The sequence below is a fragment of the Aegilops tauschii genome, chromosome 7, assembly GCF_002575655.3.
Source record: "Aegilops tauschii subsp. strangulata cultivar AL8/78 chromosome 7, Aet v6.0, whole genome shotgun sequence".
Lineage (NCBI taxonomy): Eukaryota > Viridiplantae > Streptophyta > Magnoliopsida > Poales > Poaceae > Aegilops > Aegilops tauschii.
In genome coordinates, this window is record NC_053041.3 from 158956533 (window position 1) to 158977253 (window position 20721).

The 20721-nt window shown below is 47.4% G+C and overlaps 1 protein-coding gene across 3 annotated transcripts; it reads right to left on the bottom strand.

Moving 5' to 3' along the window:
- Nucleotides 1-451: 451 nt before the first annotated feature.
- Nucleotides 452-18598, bottom strand: LOC109739666 (uncharacterized). Of its 3 annotated transcripts, XM_073505683.1 has the most exons (4): nt 17525-18598; nt 16629-16719; nt 1810-1956; nt 452-1413 (listed from the first exon to the last, which is right to left on the bottom strand). In XM_073505683.1, the coding sequence occupies exons 2-4, from the start codon at nt 16659-16661 to the stop codon at nt 742-744; spliced, it is 852 nt and encodes a 283-aa protein (XP_073361784.1). In that variant the 5' UTR covers nt 16662-16719; nt 17525-18598; the 3' UTR covers nt 452-741. The 3 variants fall into 3 exon arrangements, 2 of the variants coding, with proteins under 2 accessions (XP_073361784.1, XP_040250291.1); XM_040394357.3 differs by lacking the exons at nt 16629-16719; nt 17525-18598 and adding an exon at nt 2063-4712; XR_012190033.1 differs by lacking the exons at nt 452-1413; nt 1810-1956 and adding an exon at nt 15246-15381 and having other exon boundaries at nt 17525-17569.
- Between the last annotated feature and the right edge of the window lie 2123 nt (nt 18599-20721).

A 20721-nucleotide genomic window follows, 5' to 3' on the forward strand; every position in this document is an offset into this window, starting at 1 on the left:
GGTAATAACTTTTCACCTGATGAAGTATGGAGGCTTAAAGGTGCAACTGTTGCTAGAGAGGAAGATCAATTTCCAATGCTGACTCCAAGTGAAGATGATGGCACAAGGGAGGCCATGTTTCTGTCTCTGCAAACTCAACTCAGAGAGAAGAATGCAGAGATTGTAGGGATTAGGGCCAAATTTCACAATGTGTTGTTTCTTTTCACTATATTTGTGCTTGGGTTAGTTGCAGGCAAGATATTAAGTTAGTTAGTTGGTTTAGTTGCAGCCAATCTAAATGCAATGTCCTGCCTGGTTTAGTTGCTCTAGTTTAAGCCAAGTTGTAATGGATCAGTGAAGTTATCTTCTGATGAGATTTAGTCAGTCTTGTTCCTCTTTTATTTTGTATGACATGAGTGGTTTGCTGCAACATTGTCATAATGTATCATCATCAACATATCCTTCTACATAATCAGCATATCCATACATAATAAGAAACTGATCACATTAGTTTCTGGAGTTCAACTCATTATAGCCATACATAACCATTGTTCACAATACATAGAGGAGTTCAACTTCAAATGCATAGTTCATCCTTTTCTCACAAAAGGATGAATAGCATAACTACTACATACATACACAGCCATAGTTCACCATTAGTACAAGCATACAGTACACAACCTTAGTTCCTAGATGCTAGGTCATTACACAACCATCATTCCCAAAAGGTCAGCAATGCCACTAATCTCATTTTCATCTTCTTCACTTCTCCAAGATGGCCTGAATCCCCCTGAACTTCTCCTTCAACTTTTCATTCTGAAACTCTAACTGCCACTTCTCTTCAATATGCTTTTCATTTCCCTTAAGCAGATCAGCAACCTCAAGCTTTAACTCTAGCTTCTCTTGGGTGAGCTTCTCCTGACACTTTGTTAGCTCTGCATTCTTCAGCTCCAAATTCATACTAGCTTCAGTAAGCACTTGCTTCTCTTTCATTTTGTTCAGCTTCAAGTTCTGAATGACTGTTGCTTGAGCTCTTGTCAGGTTGAGCAGCAGCTCATACTTGAGAGTAAGTTTCTGGGTCTCTTCATCTTTCTTTGCCATCTCACTTGCCATCTGTGCCTTCATATCATCAATCAGTTCTTTTCTTACCTCCTGCTGATATGTAATGGCAGACTGCAGATGTCTGAAATCCACCACCTTATCTTCCTGGAAGTTCATCAGCTCATGCACATCTTGGACTAGCTTGTCATAGTTGGCATCCAGCTTGTTCTTCTCTTCTGTCAGATGGTGGATAGTGAAAGAACTTTCAAGATTGTCATTCACCCTAGCAGTTTTGGCATCTTCAACCATTGCCCAAAGCTTCAACAATGCATTCTGCATTGTTGGGGGCCACTGGTGATCAACCCATTCAACAAAGCCACAATTGCTACCTGCCTGCAAAAACAAGAACAACACCAACACAGTTCAATATGGCTCATGCTTGACCTAAATAAGCTACTCTAATGCCACTATGAACCAAAATGTTGACAGCAAGGAGAGTACTCCAGCAAACAGAGTTCAATATGGCTCCAGCAAACAGAGTACTCCAGCAAACAGAAAAAAATCACTATGCCTAGGTTAGTTATCATTTTTAAGCTACTCTAGTACCACTATTAACCAAAATTACTACGCCATTGTACTCCAGCAAAATATACTCATGCTTGACCTAAATAAGCTACTCTAATGCCACTATGAACCAAAATGTTGACAGCAAGGAGAGTACTCCAGCAAACAGAGTTCAATATGGCACTGACAAAGTAAGAAAAAAATCACTATGCCTACAATCCATACCGGCTGTGCACATGCTAAAAACCGCCTGCCTGTGTCTGTTCCTTCAAAGGCAACAAGCCTCTCAGATGCCATGCCGTGCTTCTCACATGGAGACATCACATCCAGCTCAAGCCCCTTGTAATCTGGATCTTCAAGGCTGAAAGGGACCTGCAGAAGCTCGCACAAAGACAATGGGCAAATCAAAACCTACCAAAATCAACCAAATCAAGAAATCCCAAATCTGTAACCCTAACCCTAAACTCACTGTACTGACCTCGTTGAGACTGTCTGTGGAGGAAGAATGCATGTACGGGAGGCTAGACTGGTCGTCGCTGCTTTCGTCCTCCAAAACCATGGCGTCGGCGGGGCGGTGCGGCGGCCGGCAGTCGGGACGCAGGCGGCGGCGACGGAGGAAACGAGTGAGGAGAGGAGGAGGGGAGGGGAATGGTGCGGCGGGGGCGAGCTGGTGCGACCGGACCGGGTTCGAGAGCAGCAGCGCACCGGCTCGTCCTAGTCAGCGCGCGGGCACGCGCCGATTGGCCAGCGTGGCACCTGACGGGTGGGCCCGAGCTGTCGGATCGAGCGTCAATACGTATAAATACGCGTTTTAGCCTTATTTGAAAAAACCTGGAGCAATCATGGTACTGACATGCAAAGATTAGCAATCGTGGTACCAATCTGCATGTGATGCCCGAATTGTGGTAGTTCTGTGCAATTAACTCAATCTGGGATAACATGGAGAGCCGCCACCAACTGTGCTTCTGGGTCAGGAATAGCCAAGTCTTCCTCTGTAGGCAACTTGACAGAAGGGTTATGCAGAGTATCCAAGAAGGTATTAGGCGGCACCGGCTTTCGCTGAGAGCCGAGCCGGCTTAATGCATCAGCCGCCTCATTCTTTCTGCGATCAATGTGCTCTACTTGGTAACCTTGAAAATGCCCAGCAATGGCATCAACTTCGCGGCGATAAGCCGCCATGAGGGGGTCCTTGGAATCCCACTTGCCTGATACTTGTTGGGCCACCAAATCTGAGTCACCAAAACATCTTACCCGGCTTAAGCTCATCTCCTTGGCCATCCGAAGACCATGGAGCAAGGCCTCGTACTCAGCTGCGTTGTTAGTACAGGGAAACATCAATCGTAGGACATAACAAAATTTGTCACCTCGAGGGGAAGCTAACACAACTCCAGCCCCCGAGCCCTCCAATTGCCTGGACCCGTCGAAGTGAATAGTCCAGTATGTATTATCCAGCTTCTCTTCAGGCATCTGCAGCTCTGTCCAATCGTTGATGAAATCTACCAATGCTTGTGATTTGATAGCCGTGCGTGGCACATACTTCAGATCATGAGGCCCAAGCTCAATGGCCCACTTAGCAACTCTTCCTGTGGCTTCCCTGTTTTGGATGATATCTCCTAGGGGAGCAGAACAAACCACAGTGATAGGGTGGCCCTGGAAATAATGCTTAAGCTTCCGGCTTGCCATGAACACCCCATAAACAAGCTTCTGCCAATGTGGATACCTTTGCTTGGACTCAATGAGTACTTCGCTGACGTAGTAAACCGGCCGCTGAACCGTGTTGGAAATATGCCCTAGAGGCAATAATAAGTGGTTATTATTATATTTCTTTGTTCATGATAATTGTCTATTGTTCATGCTATAATTGTGTTATCCGGAAATCGTAATACATGTGTGAATACATAGACCACAACGTGTCCCTAGTAAGCCTCTAGTTGACTAGCTCGTTGATCAACAGATAGTCATGGTTTCCTGACTATGGACATTGGATGTCATTGATAACGGGATCACATCATTAGGAGAATGATGTGATGGACAAGACCCAATCCTAAGCATAGCTCAAAGATCGTGTAGTTCGTTTGCTAGAGCTTTTCCAATGTCAAGTATCTTTTCCTTAGACCATGAGATCATGCAACTCCCGGATACCGTAGGAGTGCTTTGGGTGTGCCAAACGTCACAACGTAACTGGGTGACTATAAAGGTATACTACGGGTATCTCCGAAAGTGTCTGTTGAGTTGGCACGGATCGAGACTGGGATTTGTCACTCCGTATGACGGAGAGGTATCTCTGGGCCCACTCGGTAATGCATCATAATAATGAGCTCAATGTGACTAAGGAGTTAGCCACGGGATCATGCATTACGGTACGAGTAAAGAGACTTGTCGGTAACGAGATTGAACAAGGTATTGGGATACCGACGATCGAATCTCGGGCAAGTAGCATACCGATTGACAAAGGGAATTGTATACGGGATTGATTGAATCCTCGACATCGTGGTTCATCCGATGAGATCATCGTGGAACATGTGGGAGCCAACATGGGTATCCAGATCCCGCTGTTGGTTATTGACCGGAGAGGCGTCTCAGTCATGTCTGCATGTCTCCCGAACCCGTAGGGTCTACACACTTAAGGTTCGGTGACGCTAGGGTTGTAGAGATATTAGTATGCAGAAACCTGAAAGTTGTTCGGAGTCCCGGATGAGATCCCGGACGTCACGAGGAGTTCCGGAATGGTCCGGAGGTGAAGAATTATATATGGGAAGTCCAGTTTCGGCCACCGGGAAAGTTTCGGGGGTTATCGGTATTGTACCGGGACCACCGGAAGGGTCCCGGGGGTCCACCGGGTGGGGCCACCTATCCCGGAGGGCCCCATGGGCTGAAGTGGGAAGGGAACCAGCCCTTAGTGGGCTGGGGCGCCCCCCTTGGGCCTCCCCCTGCGCCTAGGGTTGGAAACCCTAGGGGTGGGGGGCGCCCCACTTGGCTTGGGGGGGAAGCCACCCCCCTTCCCCCTTGGCCGCCGCCCCCCCATGTAGATGGGTTCCAGGGCCGGTGCCCCCCCCTCCAGGGGGCCTATAAATAGTGGGGGGGAGGGAGGGCAGCAGCACCACAGCCCCTGGCGCCTCCCTCTCCCCCTGCAACACCTCTCCCTCTCGCAGAAGCTTGGCGAAGCCCTGCCGAGATCCCGCTACATCCACCACCACGCCGTCGTGCTACTGGATCTCCATCAACCTCTCCTTCCCCCTTGCTGGATCAAGAAGGAGGAGACGTCGCTGCTCCGTACGTGTGTTGAACGCGGAGGTGCCGTCCGTTCGGCACTCGGTCATCGGTGATTTGGATCACGGCGAGTACGACTCCATCAACCCCGTTCACTAGAACGCTTCCACTCGCGATCTACAAGGGTATGTAGATGCACTCCTTTCCCCTCGTTGCTAGTATACTCCATAGATGGATCTTGGTGATGCGTAGGAAATTTTAAAATTCTGCTACGATCCCCAACAGTGGCATCATGAGCCAGGCCTATGCGTAGTTACTATGCACGAGTAGAACACAAAGCAGTTGTGAGCGTAGATGTTGCCAATTCTTCTTGCCGCTACTAGTCTTATCTTGTTTCGGTGGTATTGTGGGATGAAGCGGCCCGGACCGACCTTATACGTACGCTTACGTGAGACAGGTTCCACCGACTGACATGCACTAGTTGCATAAGGTGGCTAGCGGGTGTCTGTCTCTCCCACTTTAGTCGGAACGGATTCGATGAAAAGGGTCCTTATGAAGGGTAAATAGAAATTGGCATATCACGTTGTGGTTTTACGTAGGTAAGAAACGTTCTTGCTAGAAACCTATACAAGCCACGTAAAAAACTTGCAACAACAATTAGAGGACGTCTAACTTGTTTTTGCAGCATGTGTTATGTGATATGATATGGCCAGAAGATGTGATGAATGATATATGTGATGTATGAGTTGATCATATTCTTGTAATAGGAATCACGACTTGCATGTCGATGAGTATGACAACCGGCAGGAGCCATAGGAGTTGTCTTTATTTTTTGTATGACCTGCGTGTCATTGAATAACGCCATGTAAATTACTTTACTTTGTTGCTAAACGCGTTAGCCATAGAAGTAAAAGTAATCGTTGGCGTGACAACTTCATGAAGACACAATGATGGAGATCATGATGATGGAGATCATGGTGTCATGCCGGTGACGAAGATGATCATGGTGCCCCGAAGATGGAGATCAAAGGAGCAAAATGATATTGGCCATATCATGTCACTATTTGATTTCATGTGATGTTTATCATGTTTTGCATCTTATTTGCTTAGAACGACGGTAGTAAGTAAGATGATCCCTTATAATAATTTCAAGAAAGTGTTCCCCTTAACTGTGCACCGTTGCGAAGGTTCGTTGTTTCGAAGCACCACGTGATGATCGGGTGTGATAGATTCTAACGTTCGCATACAACGGGTGTTGACGAGCCTAGCATGTACAGACATGGCCTCGGAACACGGAGGACCGAAAGGTCGAGCATGAGTCGTATAGAAGATACGATCAACATGGAGATGTTCACTGATCTTGACTAGTCCGTCTCACGTGATGATCGGACACGACCTAGTTAACTCGGATCATATTTCACTTAGATGACTAGAGGGATGTCTATCTGAGTGGGAGTTCATTGAGTAATTTGATTAGATGAACTTAATTATCATGAACTTAGTCTAAAATCTTTACAATATGTCTTGTAGATCAAATGGCCCACGTTGTCCTCAACTTTAACGCGTTCCTAGAGAAAACCAAGATGAAAGATGATGGCAGTAACTATACGGACTGGGTCCGGAACCTGAGGATCATCCTCATAGCTGCCAAGAAAGATTATGTCCTAGAAGCACCGCTAGGTGAAGCACCAATCCCAGAGAACCAAGACGTTATGAACGCTTGGCAATCACGTGCTGATGATTACTCCCTCGTTCAGTGCGGCATGCTTTACAGCTTAGAACCGGGTCTCCAAAAGCATTTTGAGAAACATGGAGCATATGAGATGTTCGAAGAGCTGAAAATGGTTTTCCAAGCTCATGCTCGGGTCGAGAGATATGAAGTCTCTGACAAGTTCTTCAGCTGTAAAATGGAGGAAAATAGTTCTGTTAGTGAGCACATACTCAGAATGTCTGGGTTACACAACCGCTTGTCTCAGCTGGGAGCTAATCTCCCGGATGACGCGGTCATTGACATAATCCTTCAGTCGCTTCCACCGAGCTACAAGAGCTTTGTGATGAACTTCAATATGCAGGGGATGGAAAAGACCATTCCTAAGGTATATTCAAAGCTGAAATCAGCGGAGGTGGAGATCAGAAAGGAACATCAAGTGTTGATGGTGAATAAAACCACTAAGTTCAAGAAGGGCAAGGGTAAGAAGAACTTCAAGAAGGACGGCAAGGGAGTTGTCGCGCCCGGTAAGCCAGTTGCCGGGAAGAAGCCAAGGAATGGACCCAAGCCTGAGATTGAGTGCTTTTATTGCAAGGGAAGTGGTCACTGGAAGCGGAACTGCCCCAAATACTTAGCGGATAAGAAGGCCGGCAACACCAAAGGTATATGTGATATACATGTAATTGATGTGTACCTTACCAGTACTCGTAGTAGCTCCTGGGTATTTGATACCGGTGCGGTTGCTCATATTTGTAACTCAAAACAGGAACTGCGGAATAAACAGAGACTGGCGAAGGACGAGGTGACGATGCGTCGGGAATGGTTCCAAGGTCGATGTGATCGCCGTCGGCACGCTGCCTCTACATTTACCTACGGGATTAGTTTTAAACCTCAATAATTGTTATTTAGTGCCAGCTTTGAGCATGAACATTGTATCTGGATCTCGTTTAATTCGAGATGGTTACTCATTTAAATCCGAGAATAATGGTTGTTCTATTTATTTGAGAGATATGTTTTATGGTCATGCCCCGCTGGTCAATGGTTTATTCTTGATGAATCTCGAACGTGATGTTACACATATTCATAGTGTGAATACCAAAAGATGTAAAGTTCATAACGATAGTCCCACATACTTGTGGCACTGCCGCCTTGGTCACATTGGTGTCAAGCGCATGAAGAAGCTCCATGAAGATGGACTTTTGGAGTCTCTTGATTACGAATCATTTGACACGTGCGAACCATGCCTCATGGGTAAGATGACCAAGACTCCGTTCTCCGGAACAATGCAGCGAGCAACCAACTTATTGGAAATCATACATACCGATGTGTGCGGTCCAATGAGTGTTGAGGCTCGCGGAGGATATCGTTATGTTCTCACTCTCACTGATGACTTAAGTAGATATGGGTATGTCTACCTAATGAAACACAAGTCTGAAACCTTTGAAAAGTTCAAGGAATTTCAGAGTGAGGTCTCAACGTGACAGGAAAATAAAGTTCTTACGATCAGATCATGGTGGAGAATATTTAAGTCACGAATTTGGTACGCACTTAAGGAAATGTGGAATCGTTTCACAACTCACGCCGCCTGGAACACCTCAGCGAAACGGTGTGTCCGAACGTCGTAATCGCACTCTATTGGATATGGTGCGATCTATGATGTCTCTTACCGATCTACCGCTCTCTTTTTGGGGCTATGCTTTAGAGACTGCCGCATTCACTTTAAATAGGGCTCCGTCGAAATCCGTTGAAACGACACCGTATGAATTATGGTTTGGGAAGAAACCTAAGCTGTCGTTTCTAAAAGTTTGGGGATGCGATGCTTATGTCAAGAAACTTCAACCTGAAAAGCTCAAACCCAAGTCAGAAAAATGCGTCTTCATAGGATACCCTAAGGAAACCATTGGGTATACCTTCTACCTCAGATCCGAAGGCAAGATCTTTGTTGCCAAGAACGGGTCCTTTCTGGAGAAAGAGTTTCTCTCGAAAGAATTGAGTGGGAGGAAAGTGGAACTTGATGAGGTGATAGTCACCCCTTCCGAACCGGAAAGTAGCGCAGCGCGGGAAGATGTTCCTGTGGTGCCTACACCAACTGGGGAGGAAGTTAATGATGATGATCATGAAGCTTCAGATCAAGTTACTGCTAAACTTCGTAGGTCCACAAGGACACGTTCCGCACCAGAGTGGTACGGCAACCCTGTCCTGGAAATCATGTTGTTAGACAACGGTGAACCTTCGAACTATGAAGAAGCGATGGCGGGCCCGGATTCCGACAAATGGCTAGAAGCCATGAAATCCGAGATAGGATCCATGTATGAAACGAAGTATGGACTTTGACTGACTTGCCTGATGATCGGCGAGCCATAGAAAATAAATGGATCTTTAAGAAGAAGACAGACGCGGATGGTAATGTGACCATCTATAAGGCTCGACTTGTCGCTAAGGGTTATCGACAAGTTCAAGGAGTTGACTACGATGAGACTTTCTCACCCGTAGCGAAGCTGAAGTCCGTCCGATTCATGTTAGCAATTGCCGCATTCTATGATTATGAGATATGGCAAATGGACGTCAAAACGGCATTCCTTAACGGTTTTCTTAAGGAAGAATTGTATATGATGCAGCCGGAAGGTTTTGTTGATCCTAAGAATGCTAACAAGGTATGCAAGCTCCAGCGCTCCATTTATGGACTGGTGCAAGCATCTCGGAGTTGGAACATTCGTTTTGATGAGATGATCAAAGCGTTTGGGTTTACACAGACTTATGGAGAAGCCTGTGTTTACAAGAAAGTGAGTGGGAGCTCTGTAGCATTTCTCTTATTATATGTGGATGACATACTATTGATGGGAAATGATATAGAATTCTTGGAAAGTATAAAGGCCTATTTGAATAAGTGTTTTTCAATGAAGGACCTTGGAGAAGCTGCTTATGTATTAGGCATCAAGATCTATAGAGATAGATCAAGACGCCTCATTGGTCTTTCACAGAGTACGTACCTTGACAAGATATTGAAGAAGTTCAATATGGATCAGTCCAAGAAGGGGTCCTTGCCTGTATTGCAAGGTGTGCAATTGAGCACGGCTCAATGCCCGACCACGGCAGAAGATAGAGAAAAGATGAGTGTCATCCCCTATGCCTCGGCCATAGGGTCTATTATGTATGCCATGCTGTGTACCAGACCTGATGTAAACCTTGCCGTAAGTTTGGTAGGAAGGTACCAAAGTAATCTCGGCATGGAACACTGGACAGCGGTCAAGAATATCCTGAAGTACCTGAAGAGGACTAAGGATATGTTTCTCGTTTATGGAGGTGACGAAGAGCTCGTCGTAAAGGGTTACGTCGACGCTAGCTTCGACACAGATCTGGATGACTCGAAGTCACAAACCGGATACGTGTATATTTTGAATGGAGGAGCAGTAAGCTGGTGCAGTTGCAAGCAAAGCGTCGTGGCGGGATCTACATGTGAAGCGGAGTACATGGCAGCCTCAGAGGCAGCGCAAGAAGCAATCTGGATGAAGGAGTTCATTACCGACCTAGGGGTGATTCCCAATGCGTCGGGCCCGATGACTCTCTTCTGTGACAACATTGGAGCTATTGCCCTTGCGAAGGAGCCCAGATTTCACAGGAAGACCAGGCATATCAAGCGTCACTTCAACTCCATTCGTGAAAGTGTTCAAAATGGAGACATAGATATTTGTAAAGTACATACGGACCTGAATGTAGCAGATCCGTTGACTAAACCTCTCCCTAGAGCAAAACATGATCAACACCAGAATGCTATGGGTGTTCGATTCATCACAATGTAACTAGATTATTAACTCTAGTGCAAGTGGGAGATTGTTGGAAATATGCCCTAGAGGCAATAATAAATGGTTATTATTATATTTCTTTGTTCATGATAATTGTCTATTGTTCATGCTATAATTGTGTTATCCGGAAATCGTAATACATGTGTGAATACATAGACCACAACGTGTCCCTAGTAAGCCTCTAGTTGACTAGCTCGTTGATCAACAGATAGTCATGGTTTCCTGACTATGGACATTGGATGTCATTGATAACGGGATCACATCATTAGGAGAATGATGTGATGGACAAGACCCAATCCTAAGCATAGCTCAAAGATCGTGTAGTTCGTTTGCTAGAGCTTTTCCAATGTCAAGTATCTTTTCCTTAGACCATGAGATCGTGCAACTCCCGGATACCGTAGGAGTGCTTTGGGTGTGCCAAACGTCACAACGTAACTGGGTGACTATAAAGGTATACTACGGGTATCTCCGAAAGTGTCTGTTGAGTTGGCACGGATCAAGACTGGGATTTGTCACTCCGTATGACGGAGAGGTATCTTTGGGCCCACTCGGTAATGCATCATAATAATGAGCTCAATGTGACTAAGGAGTTAGCCACGGGATCATGCATTACGGTACGAGTAAAGAGACTTGTCGGTAACGAGATTGAACAAGGTATTGGGATACCGACGATCGAATCTCGGGCAAGTAGCATACCGATTGACAAAGGGAATTGTATACGGGATTGATTGAATCCTCGACATCGTGGTTCATCCGATGAGATCATCGTGGAACATGTGGGAGCCAACATGGGTATCCAGATCCCGCTGTTGGTTATTGACCGGAGAGGCGTCTCAGTCATGTCTGCATGTCTCCCGAACCCGTAGGGTCTACACACTTAAGGTTCGGTGACGCTAGGGTTGTAGAGATATTAGTATGCGGAAACCCGAAAGTTGTTCGGAGTCCCGGATGAGATCCCGGACGTCACAAGGAGTTCCGGAATGGTCCAGAGGTGAAGAATTATATATGGGAAGTCCAGTTTCGGCCACCGGGAAAGTTTCGGGGGTTATTGGTATTGTACCGGGACCACCGGAAGGGTCCCGGGGGTCCACCGGGTGGGGCCACCTATCCCGGAGGGCCCCATGGGCTGAAGTGGGAAGGGAACCAGCCCTTAGTGGGCTGGGGCGCCCCCCTTGGGCCTCCCCCTGCGCCTAGGGTTGGAAACCCTAGGGGTGGGGGGCGCCCCACTTGGCTTGGGGGGGAAGCCACCCCCCTTCCCCCTTGGCCGCCGCCCCCCCATGTAGATGGGTTCCAGGGCCGGCGCCCCCCCCCCCCTCCAGGGGGCCTATAAATAGTGGGGGAGGGAGGGCAGCAGCACCACAGCCCCTGGCGCCTCCCTCTCCCCCTGCAACACCTCTCCCTCTCGCAGAAGCTTGGCGAAGCCCTGCCGAGATCCCGCTACATCCACCACCACGCCGTCGTGCTGCTGGATCTCCATCAACCTCTCCTTCCCCCTTGCTGGATCAAGAAGGAGGACACGTCGCTGCTCCGTACGTGTGTTGAACGCGGAGGTGCCGTCCGTTCGGCACTCGGTCATCGGTGATTTGGATCACGGCGAGTACGACTCCATCAACCCCGTTCACTAGAACGCTTCCGCTCGCGATCTACAAGGGTATGTAGATGCACTCCTTTCCCCTCGTTGCTAGTATACTCCATAGATGGATCTTGGTGATGCGTAGGAAATTTTAAAATTCTGCTACGATCCCCAACAAACCGGATGTTCCTTACCCGCCTCCTTACGCTCCACCACCACAGCCACACTGACGGCCCGTGTGTTAGCGGCTACATACAACAATAAGGGCTCCTTATCGACAGGAGCAGCAAGGACTGGCGGCTCAGCCAGCTGTCTTTTCAAATCCTCAAAAGAAGCATTAGCAGCATCATTCCAGACAAAGTCCTCTGTTTTCTTCATCATCTGATATAGTGGCATGGCCTTGTCGCCCAACCGGCTTATAAAACGACTCAAAGCAGCGATGCGACCCGCCAGACGCTGGACGTCATTTATGCACGCCGGCTTAGCCAGAGAGGTGATTGCCTTGATCTTCTCCGGGTCAGCTTCAATGCCTCTATGAGAAACCAGAAAACCCAAGAGCTTGCCTGCAGGAACACCAAAAACACATTTGTCCGAATTAAGCATCATCTTGTAGACCCGGAGATTATCAAAGGTCTCTTTCAGATCATCTACCAAGGTTTCCTTCTCTCTAGATTTTACCACAATATCATCCACATAAGCATGAACATTGCGCCCAATCTGATTATGGAGACAATTCTGCATGCACCGCTGGTAAGTCGCCTGTGCACTCTTGAGCCCAAAAGGCATAGACACATAACAGAAGGCTCCAAAGGGAGTGATAAACGCCGTCTTCTCTTGGTCCTTAACTGCCATCTTGATCTGATGGTATCTAGAGTAAGCATCCAAAAAACTTAAACGCTCACAACCCCCCGTAGCATCAATAATTTGATCAATACGGGGGAGAGCAAAAGGATCAGCAGGACAAGCCTTGTTTAAATCCGTATAGTCCACACACATTCGTCAGGTGCCGTTCTTCTTGAGCACGAGCACCGGGTTAGCTAACCATTCTGGATGAAAGACTCCAACGATGAACCCGGCCGCCAAGAGCCGGGCTACTTCCTCACCAATGGCTTTCCGCCTTTCTTCATTAAACCGCCGGAGGAATTGTCTGACTAGCTTAAATTTCGGATCAATATTGAGAGTGTGCTCAGCGATTTCTCTTGGTACACCCGACATGTCAGAAGGTTTCCATGCAAAGATGTCCCAGTTCTCACGGATGAACTCGATGAGCGCGCCTTCCTATTTGGGATCCAGATTAGCACTGATGCTGAACTGCTTAGATGAGTCACCTGGAACAAAGTCAACAAGTTTAGTCTCATCGGCCGACTTAAATTTCATTACCGGCTCATGCTCCGTGGTTGGATTTTTCAAAGACGTCATATCGACCGGGTCAACATTATCCTTGTAAAACTTCAACTCCTCTGTTGCACAAACAGATTCAGCGTAAGCAGTGTCACCTTCCTCGCACTCCAAGGCTATCTTTCGGCTGCCATGAACCGTGATGGTTCCATTGTGACCCGGCATCTTGAGCTGCAAGTATACGTAACACGGCCATGCCATGAACTTGGCGTAAGCCGGCCGCCCAAATAAAGCATGGTACGGGCTTCTTATTTTAACCACCTCAAAAGTCAGTTTTTCCGCCCTGTAGTTGTACTCATCTCCAAAGGCTACTTCCAACTCGATCTTACCAACTGGATACGCCGACTTACCAGGCACCACACCATGGAAAACAGTGTTGGATTGGTTGAGGTTTTTATCAGTTAATCCCATACGACGGAAGGTCTCATAATAGAGGATGTTGATGCTACTGCCTCCGTCCATGAGCACTTTAGTGAATTTATACCCGCCTACCTGAGGAGCCACCACCAAGGCCAGGTGACCCGGATTATCAACCCGGGGAGGGTGATCTTCCCTACTCCACACAATAGGCTGCTCAGACCATCTCAAATAACGTGGAACTGCCGGCTCAACAGCATTCACAACCCTCTTATGAAGCTTCTGGTCTCGCTTGCACAGACTGGTAGTAAACACATGATATTGTCCACTGTTGAGCTGCTTTGGATTGGTCTGGTATCCCCCTGCTGCTGCTGCTGATTACCCTGGCCAGATTGCTGATTAAAACCTCCTTGATTACCTTGAAAATGTTGAGAGTTGGAATTTGAGCCGCCGCCCGGGCCATGAAAGCCGCCGCCGCCTGAGCCGCCGCCCTGCCCATTGTTGCCATTAAAAGCGTTGGAATTTTTGAAGGCCTTCATGATTGCGCAGTCTTTCCATAGATGAGTGGCCGGCTTCTCCCTAGAGCCATGCCTTGGACATGGCTCATTCAACAATTGCTCAAGCGTCGGGCCTGACCCGCCGGATCGGGGAGGTGGTCTCCCCTTACGTCGGTGGTTATTGCCCTGCGCATTGGTGTTGGCCACAAACTCCATACTACCATCAGCCTTACGTTTGTTACCTCCCTGGTTCGCCGGGTTATGCTGCGGGCCCTTGCCGTTGCCATTCTTCTTTCCCTTCCCTGTCCTTTCATCATCAGACGCGGGATCCTTGGTACTGTCAGAGTCGGCGTACTTGACCAGAGCCGCCATCAGCGTACCCATATCATTGCAATCGCGCTTGAGCCGCCCGAGCTTCATCTTCAGGGGCGCAAAACAACAATTCTGCTCCAACATTAAGACTGCAGAGCCGGCATCCATCTTATCAGACGAATGTATTATCTCCTTGACCCGGCGTACCCAGTGGGTTGTAGACTCACCCTCTTGTTGTTTGCAGTTAGTCAAATCCACAATTGACATAGATTGCCTGCATGTATCTTTGAAGTTCTGGATGAACCGGGCTTCTAGCTCTGCCCATGACCCGATGGAATTAGGTGGCAGGCCCTTCAACCAAGTGCGGGCAGTCCCATCCAACATCATGGTGAAGTATTTGGCCATCGCCGCTTCGCTGACCTCCAGTAATTCCATAACCATCTCGTAGCTCTCAATCCATGCTCCGGGCTGTAAATCCGCCGTGTAATTAGGTACCTTCCTGGGCCCTTTGAAATCCTTGGGCAGACGTTCGTTACGGAGAGCCAGCACCAGACAAGGGAACTTGTAACACCCACGATGCGGCTATATCTCCCATGTGTTGAGGCACGACTTAGAGGCATAACCGCATTGTGGTTTTGTCGCAAGAAGGGTCATCTTCACACAATCCCATGTAATGAACAAGAATGGGATAAAGAGTTGGCTTACAATCGCCACTTCACACAATACATAATAAAATCATACATCATTCAAGATACACACACAGGTCCGACTACGGAACCAAAAGAAAAGAAGACAACCCAACTGTTAGATCCCTGATCGTCCCAACTAGGCTCCACTACTGATCAACATGAAAAGAAACAACACAACGAACAAGATCTTCATCGAGCTCCCACTTGAGCTCAGTTGCGTCACCTGCACTGGTATCATCGGCACCTGCAACTGTTTTGGAAGTATCTATGAGTCACGAGGACTCAGCAATCTCACACCCGCGAGATCAAGACTATTTAAGCTTATAGGAAAGGATGGTGTAATGAGGTGGAGCTGCAGCAGGCACTAAGCATATATGGTGGCTAACATACGCAAATAAGAGCGAGAAGAGAAGCAACGGAATGGTCGTGAACTAGCAATGATCAAGAAGTGATCCTGAACCTCTACTTACGTCAAACATAACCCAGAAACCGTGTTCACTTCTCGTACTCCGCCTAGAAGAGACCATCATGGATACACACGCGGTTGATGCGTTTTAATTAGGGTCAAGTGTCAAGTTCTCTACATCCGGATATTAACAAATTCCCATCTGCCACATAACCGCGGGCACGGCTTTCGAAAGATAATACCCTGCAGGGGTGTCCCAACTTAGCCCATCATAAGCTCTCACGGTCAACGAAGGATAAACCTTCTCCCAGGAAGACCCGATCAGTCTCGGAATCCCGGTTTACAAGACATTTTGACAATGGTAAAACAAAACCAGCAAAGCCGCCCGATGTGCCGATAAATCCCGATAGGAGCTGCACATATCTCGTTCTCAGGGCAACACCGGATGAGACATCCTACGAGTAAAACCAGACCTCGAGTTTCCACGAGGGGGCCCCGCGGTCTACTCAGTTCGGACCAACACTCGAAGGAGCACTGGCCCGGGGGGGTTAAAATAAGATGACCCTTGAGTCTGCAGAACCCAAGGGAAAAGGGGATAGGTGGTAGCAAATGGTAAAACCAAGGTTGGGCCTTGCTGGAGGAGTTTTATTCAAAGCGAACTGTCAAGGGGGTCCCATAAATCACCCAACCGCGTAAGGAACGCAAAATCAAGGAACATAACACCGGTATGACGGAAACTAGGGCGGCAAGAGTGGAACAAAACACCAGGCATAAGGCTGAGCCTTCCACCCTTTACCAAGTATATAGATGCATTAATTAAATAAGAGATATTGTGATATCCCAACATATCCATGTTCCAACATGGAACAAACTTCAACTTCACCTGCAACTAACAACGCTATAAGAGGGGCTGAGCAAAAGCGGTAACATAGCCAAACAACGGTTTGCTAGGAAGGGTGACAAAGGTTAGAGGTGGTTTCATGGCAATTTGGGAGGCATGATATAGCAAGTGGTAGGTAGCGCAGCATAGCAATAGAGCGAACAACTAGCAAGCAAAGATAGAAGTGATTTCGAGGGTATGGTCATCTTGCCTGAGATCCCGCTAGGAAGAAGAACGAGTCCATGAAGAAGACAAACGGACGTAGTCGAACGAATCCTCACAACTCCAGAACGAAACCGAAGCTAACGAGAGAAGAAACCCGGAAAGAAACAAATAACATAGTAAACAACCATCACATACACATGGCATGATGCGCAAACAAGTATGATGCATGTCCGGTTTAATGAGGCATGGCATGGCAATATGCATCAAACAATACTACAACTTAAGTGGAGCCCAATATGCAACGAGTTGCATATTGACGAAACACCACATCAATTATTTAGTTCTCTCTCGGTTATGTACCCAACAATATTAAATGTTGTTAAACATGGCAAGAGGTGAAGCATAAGTAAGCTAACTATTTAGGCAAGTTTAACTGAGGCCGGAACAACAAACAACAATTCCGGAAAATCCTCATATGCATATTTTGAATTTGGTACTGTTCTGCCCTAAACACAATTTTAATGTTGTTAAACAGCAAAATGAAGTGCGGCAAGTTAATCTATGCATTTTTCTACCCCATTTGCATTTAAAGTTTATTAAAATCCAAGCTACGATTATTTAGTTATGGAATAAATCATTTTAACATGTCATTTAAACAAATTTAAACAAACAGCATTTTTAAACATTTTAACATGGGATGAAAGTGGCATAATGTGAAACTAGATAAAATTCTAAGCACTTTTCATATATAAATTATTTACATAAGATGCACGATTGTGGAGTTATTAAATGGATGAAGTCTAGGGGTTTTTCTGTAAAACTGTAAAACCTGGGATAAATAGCAAAAATCGCAGACAGGAAAGAAACTACACTAGACCGAAACTGACTGGCCCAACAGAAGGAGAAAAAAAAACAGAGGCGGGGCGCTGGGTGTAGCCTCACCCAGTGGGCCTTGACCCGGTCGATGCAGAGGCTGGAGGAGGCCGGTTCCTGGGCAGGCTAGGCACGCAGCTGGATCGAGCGAGATGGGAAGGCGCGGGTCAACGCAGGGCGGCGCGCTCGTCCTCGAAGCAGAGGAAGAAGGGGCGCGACAGCAGGTCGAGGCAGGGGAGGCTGGCGATGAGGGCTTTGGCGGAGGCAGCGGCGAGGAGAAGGACTCCGGCGAGGGTGAAGCTCCTCCCGTGGACGCATCAGAGAGAGAGGGAGACGTGTCAGAGATAGAAGGTGAAGGGGAAGGAAGAAACAGGGGCACGGGCGCGGCTTGGCTCACCGGACCTTCGCCATAGGCGTGCGGGCACAGCGGCGCTGCCAGAGGAGATGCCGGCGACGGGGAGGGGCTGGACGAGGAGGAGGGTGCAGCCTCAGACGCTCGCGGGTACAGGGGCGCGCGAAGCAGTTCCTACTGGAGCTCGACGTCGAGGTTGCCGGGGCGGACGGCGCTGGTGTCGGAGACGAGCGGGACGAGGGCCTTGCTGGAGGAGGGCACCGGCGGCGGAGAAGCTCTAGGGCGGCGGCTTGGCGTTCGATTTGGAGCAGGGAAGCAGAGGCGGGGCGAGGGACTTGGCGCAGCGACGGGAAGATGGAGGTCGTCGGCGGCACTTGGCGGCGGGGACGGCTGGAGGCGGTCAACGCTCGCGGTCGTGCGAGCACAGGAGGTGCAGAACCTTGCACCGGCGACCATGGCAGCAGGGGCGAGCACCGTACGTTTCCTGGCAGAGGAGAAAACAAACGAGGGAGAGGGTTTAGAGGAGGTAGGAGAGGAAAACAGGGAGAGGAAAAAGAGGCCGGCGGCGACTCATCTGCTGGGTCCGGTGCTCCGGCTAACGGCGACTGAAGGTCAAAGAGGAGCTCCTCTCTTTGGGTTCGGGCGAGGCAAGGAGGAGGAATCGCTCGGGCAGGAGATGGCCAGGGATCGAGTGGAGGTGCGGGGAGGTGGATTTGGATCGGGGCGAGTGGGGTGGATGGATTGGATCGGGGATCCCGAGGAAGGGGAGACCAGGTGGAGCTAGTGGCGGCGGAGAGGACAATGGATGGGACAGCTCCCTAGAAATTAGGGTTTGGTCTGATTTGTTAGGGGGCGGTCTTATATAAAACAAGTGAATTTTTATAGGGGCATTTGGTCCCTCCGATTAAAATCGGACGATCGAGAAAATAATAGGTAGGGAGTCCAAATAAGAAAATGGAGATGTTTTGTAGATGTTAGGGGATGATCCGGACCCAACGGTAACAACAAACCGGGTCGGGTACGGGACACCTTTCGGACGCGCGGGAGGGGATCGCGGGCTGACGAGAGAGGTTAGTTGGTTTGACAAGAGGGAACCGAAAACACGGTTGGTCTCGGAACGGTCAACGAAGACAAGGGGGGAACGCGGCAACTACGAACGAATGCAAGTTTGAAAACAATGACGGCAACAGAGTGCCGATGCAATGCGAATGATGGGATGATGAATGCAACAAACAAATAAAACACACGACAACAACGAAATAACTGGAAGGCTTCTGGAGCGTCGGTCTCGGGGCGTTACAACACTCCACCACTACAAGAGGATCTCGTCCCGAGATCTAGGATGGCACCGGAGAGAAACGGAAGGGGAAGTGGTAAAACAAATTGCTTCTTTGACAAATGAGTGAAACCAAAGAACCTTGAGAGGTCGCAAAGCTTGAAGAAATGACACGACAGAGGTGAACAAAATTTAAAACACTCCGTTATCAAAGAGGAACAAGGAACATTGCGAGAACCTTTGCAGGTTGAAGAATATGAAACAAGAGCTTAACGGATCAAAAGGAATATGAAAGCACACCGGTAGAAAAGTGAAACAAGGAACACGAATGACAGAATTTGGACAGCACTCCGGTAGAAAAGAGAAGAAAACTTGATAAGATGAAAAGATATTGAAGAGATGATCCAACACTCCGATTGGAAATGGAAGGAATAGAATATGATCTTGACAAGATGAGAGGATACTCGATGAAATTAACAACACATTGCCTCCGGAACTATTGAAAGAATGGCACAATGGGTCAGAAAGATTTCAGACAGCACTCCGGTTGAGGAAGGAGACAAAACTTGATAAGATGAGAGAACTCGAATGAAAACACGACACTCCGGCTAAACGGATAAGAAAGGAAAAAATTACATGATCTTGACAAAACAAGATGATTGGTCGAAGAGAGCAATATCACAATGCCTCCGGTAGAAATGAAAGAATGCAATGAAAAGAACGGAGAAGAAAACAACATGTTCTACCTTAAGTGAATTTGAGATAGCATCCTTCCAAGAAGGTTAGAACGGAGTTGTTGGAAAACCAACAACGAAAAGAATAAGCTTGTAGTGGGCTTATGGAAAACTTCTCAAAATTATGAGGTGAAATTTTTTGCCACTAACAAAAACAATTGCTTGCTTGAGATCAACGAAGAGATGAAATCTTCTCTCGCTGAGAGGATAGGGGAAAACTTGGATCATTGTTAGACACCACAATTAGCAACATTCCTTAGGGAAGGCTTTAGGTGAAACATGACACAAGATAAATCCAATGAAGAGATTGGTGGATTTAAAATATCTCATTCTTGACAACATGTGAATCATGAAACGCGAACTCAAATTGTCAAGAATGACATAACACCACCTCAAAAGATAAGATAGAGAGAATTGCACTTCAGAATGCAAGATGAAGAATGCTTGAACTCCTCAAAACAAAACATGTGTTGAACACCATGTTTATTTTGGAGTAACCTTGACGGATCATAACTCCGAGAAAAATCTTGAAGAACAATTGAAGAATGAAAAGAAACCTTGACGAACCACCATGTTGAGCCTTCGTGAGAATTCCGGTAATCAAAGGATGATAAAAGAAAGAGGAGTTGAAAACATAAGGTGAAACCTTGCAGTGATAAGATGAAGCTTTGAAATGATATAACCGAGAAAACTTGGAACTCCGGAAAGAAAGATGAACCAATGAAATCAAGAATTTTGATGAACCTCCGGAATAAGGAATTGAATTTACTCGATGAAACAAGAATAAGAATTACATTATGCTCATCCTTCACCAATTAATTGATGACAAGCAATGGATTTGTCATACTACTTATTCTCGTAGAAAGGATTAAGAGAGATATAACACAAACTTGAGAAGGTCTTG

Excerpts from the sequence above, each read along its gene's own strand:
- LOC109739666 (XM_040394357.3), bottom strand. The coding sequence starts at position 2,143 with ATGGTTTTGGAGGACGAAAGCAGCGACGACCAGTCTAGCCTCCCGTAC. Across the intron at positions 1,957-2,062 it reads CCACAGACAGTCTCAACGAG|GTCCCTTTCAGCCTTGAAGA; the intron begins GTCAGTACAGTG and ends GAGCTTCTGCAG. Across the intron at positions 1,414-1,809 it reads TTTTAGCATGTGCACAGCCG|GCAGGTAGCAATTGTGGCTT; the intron begins GTATGGATTGTA and ends TTGTTTTTGCAG.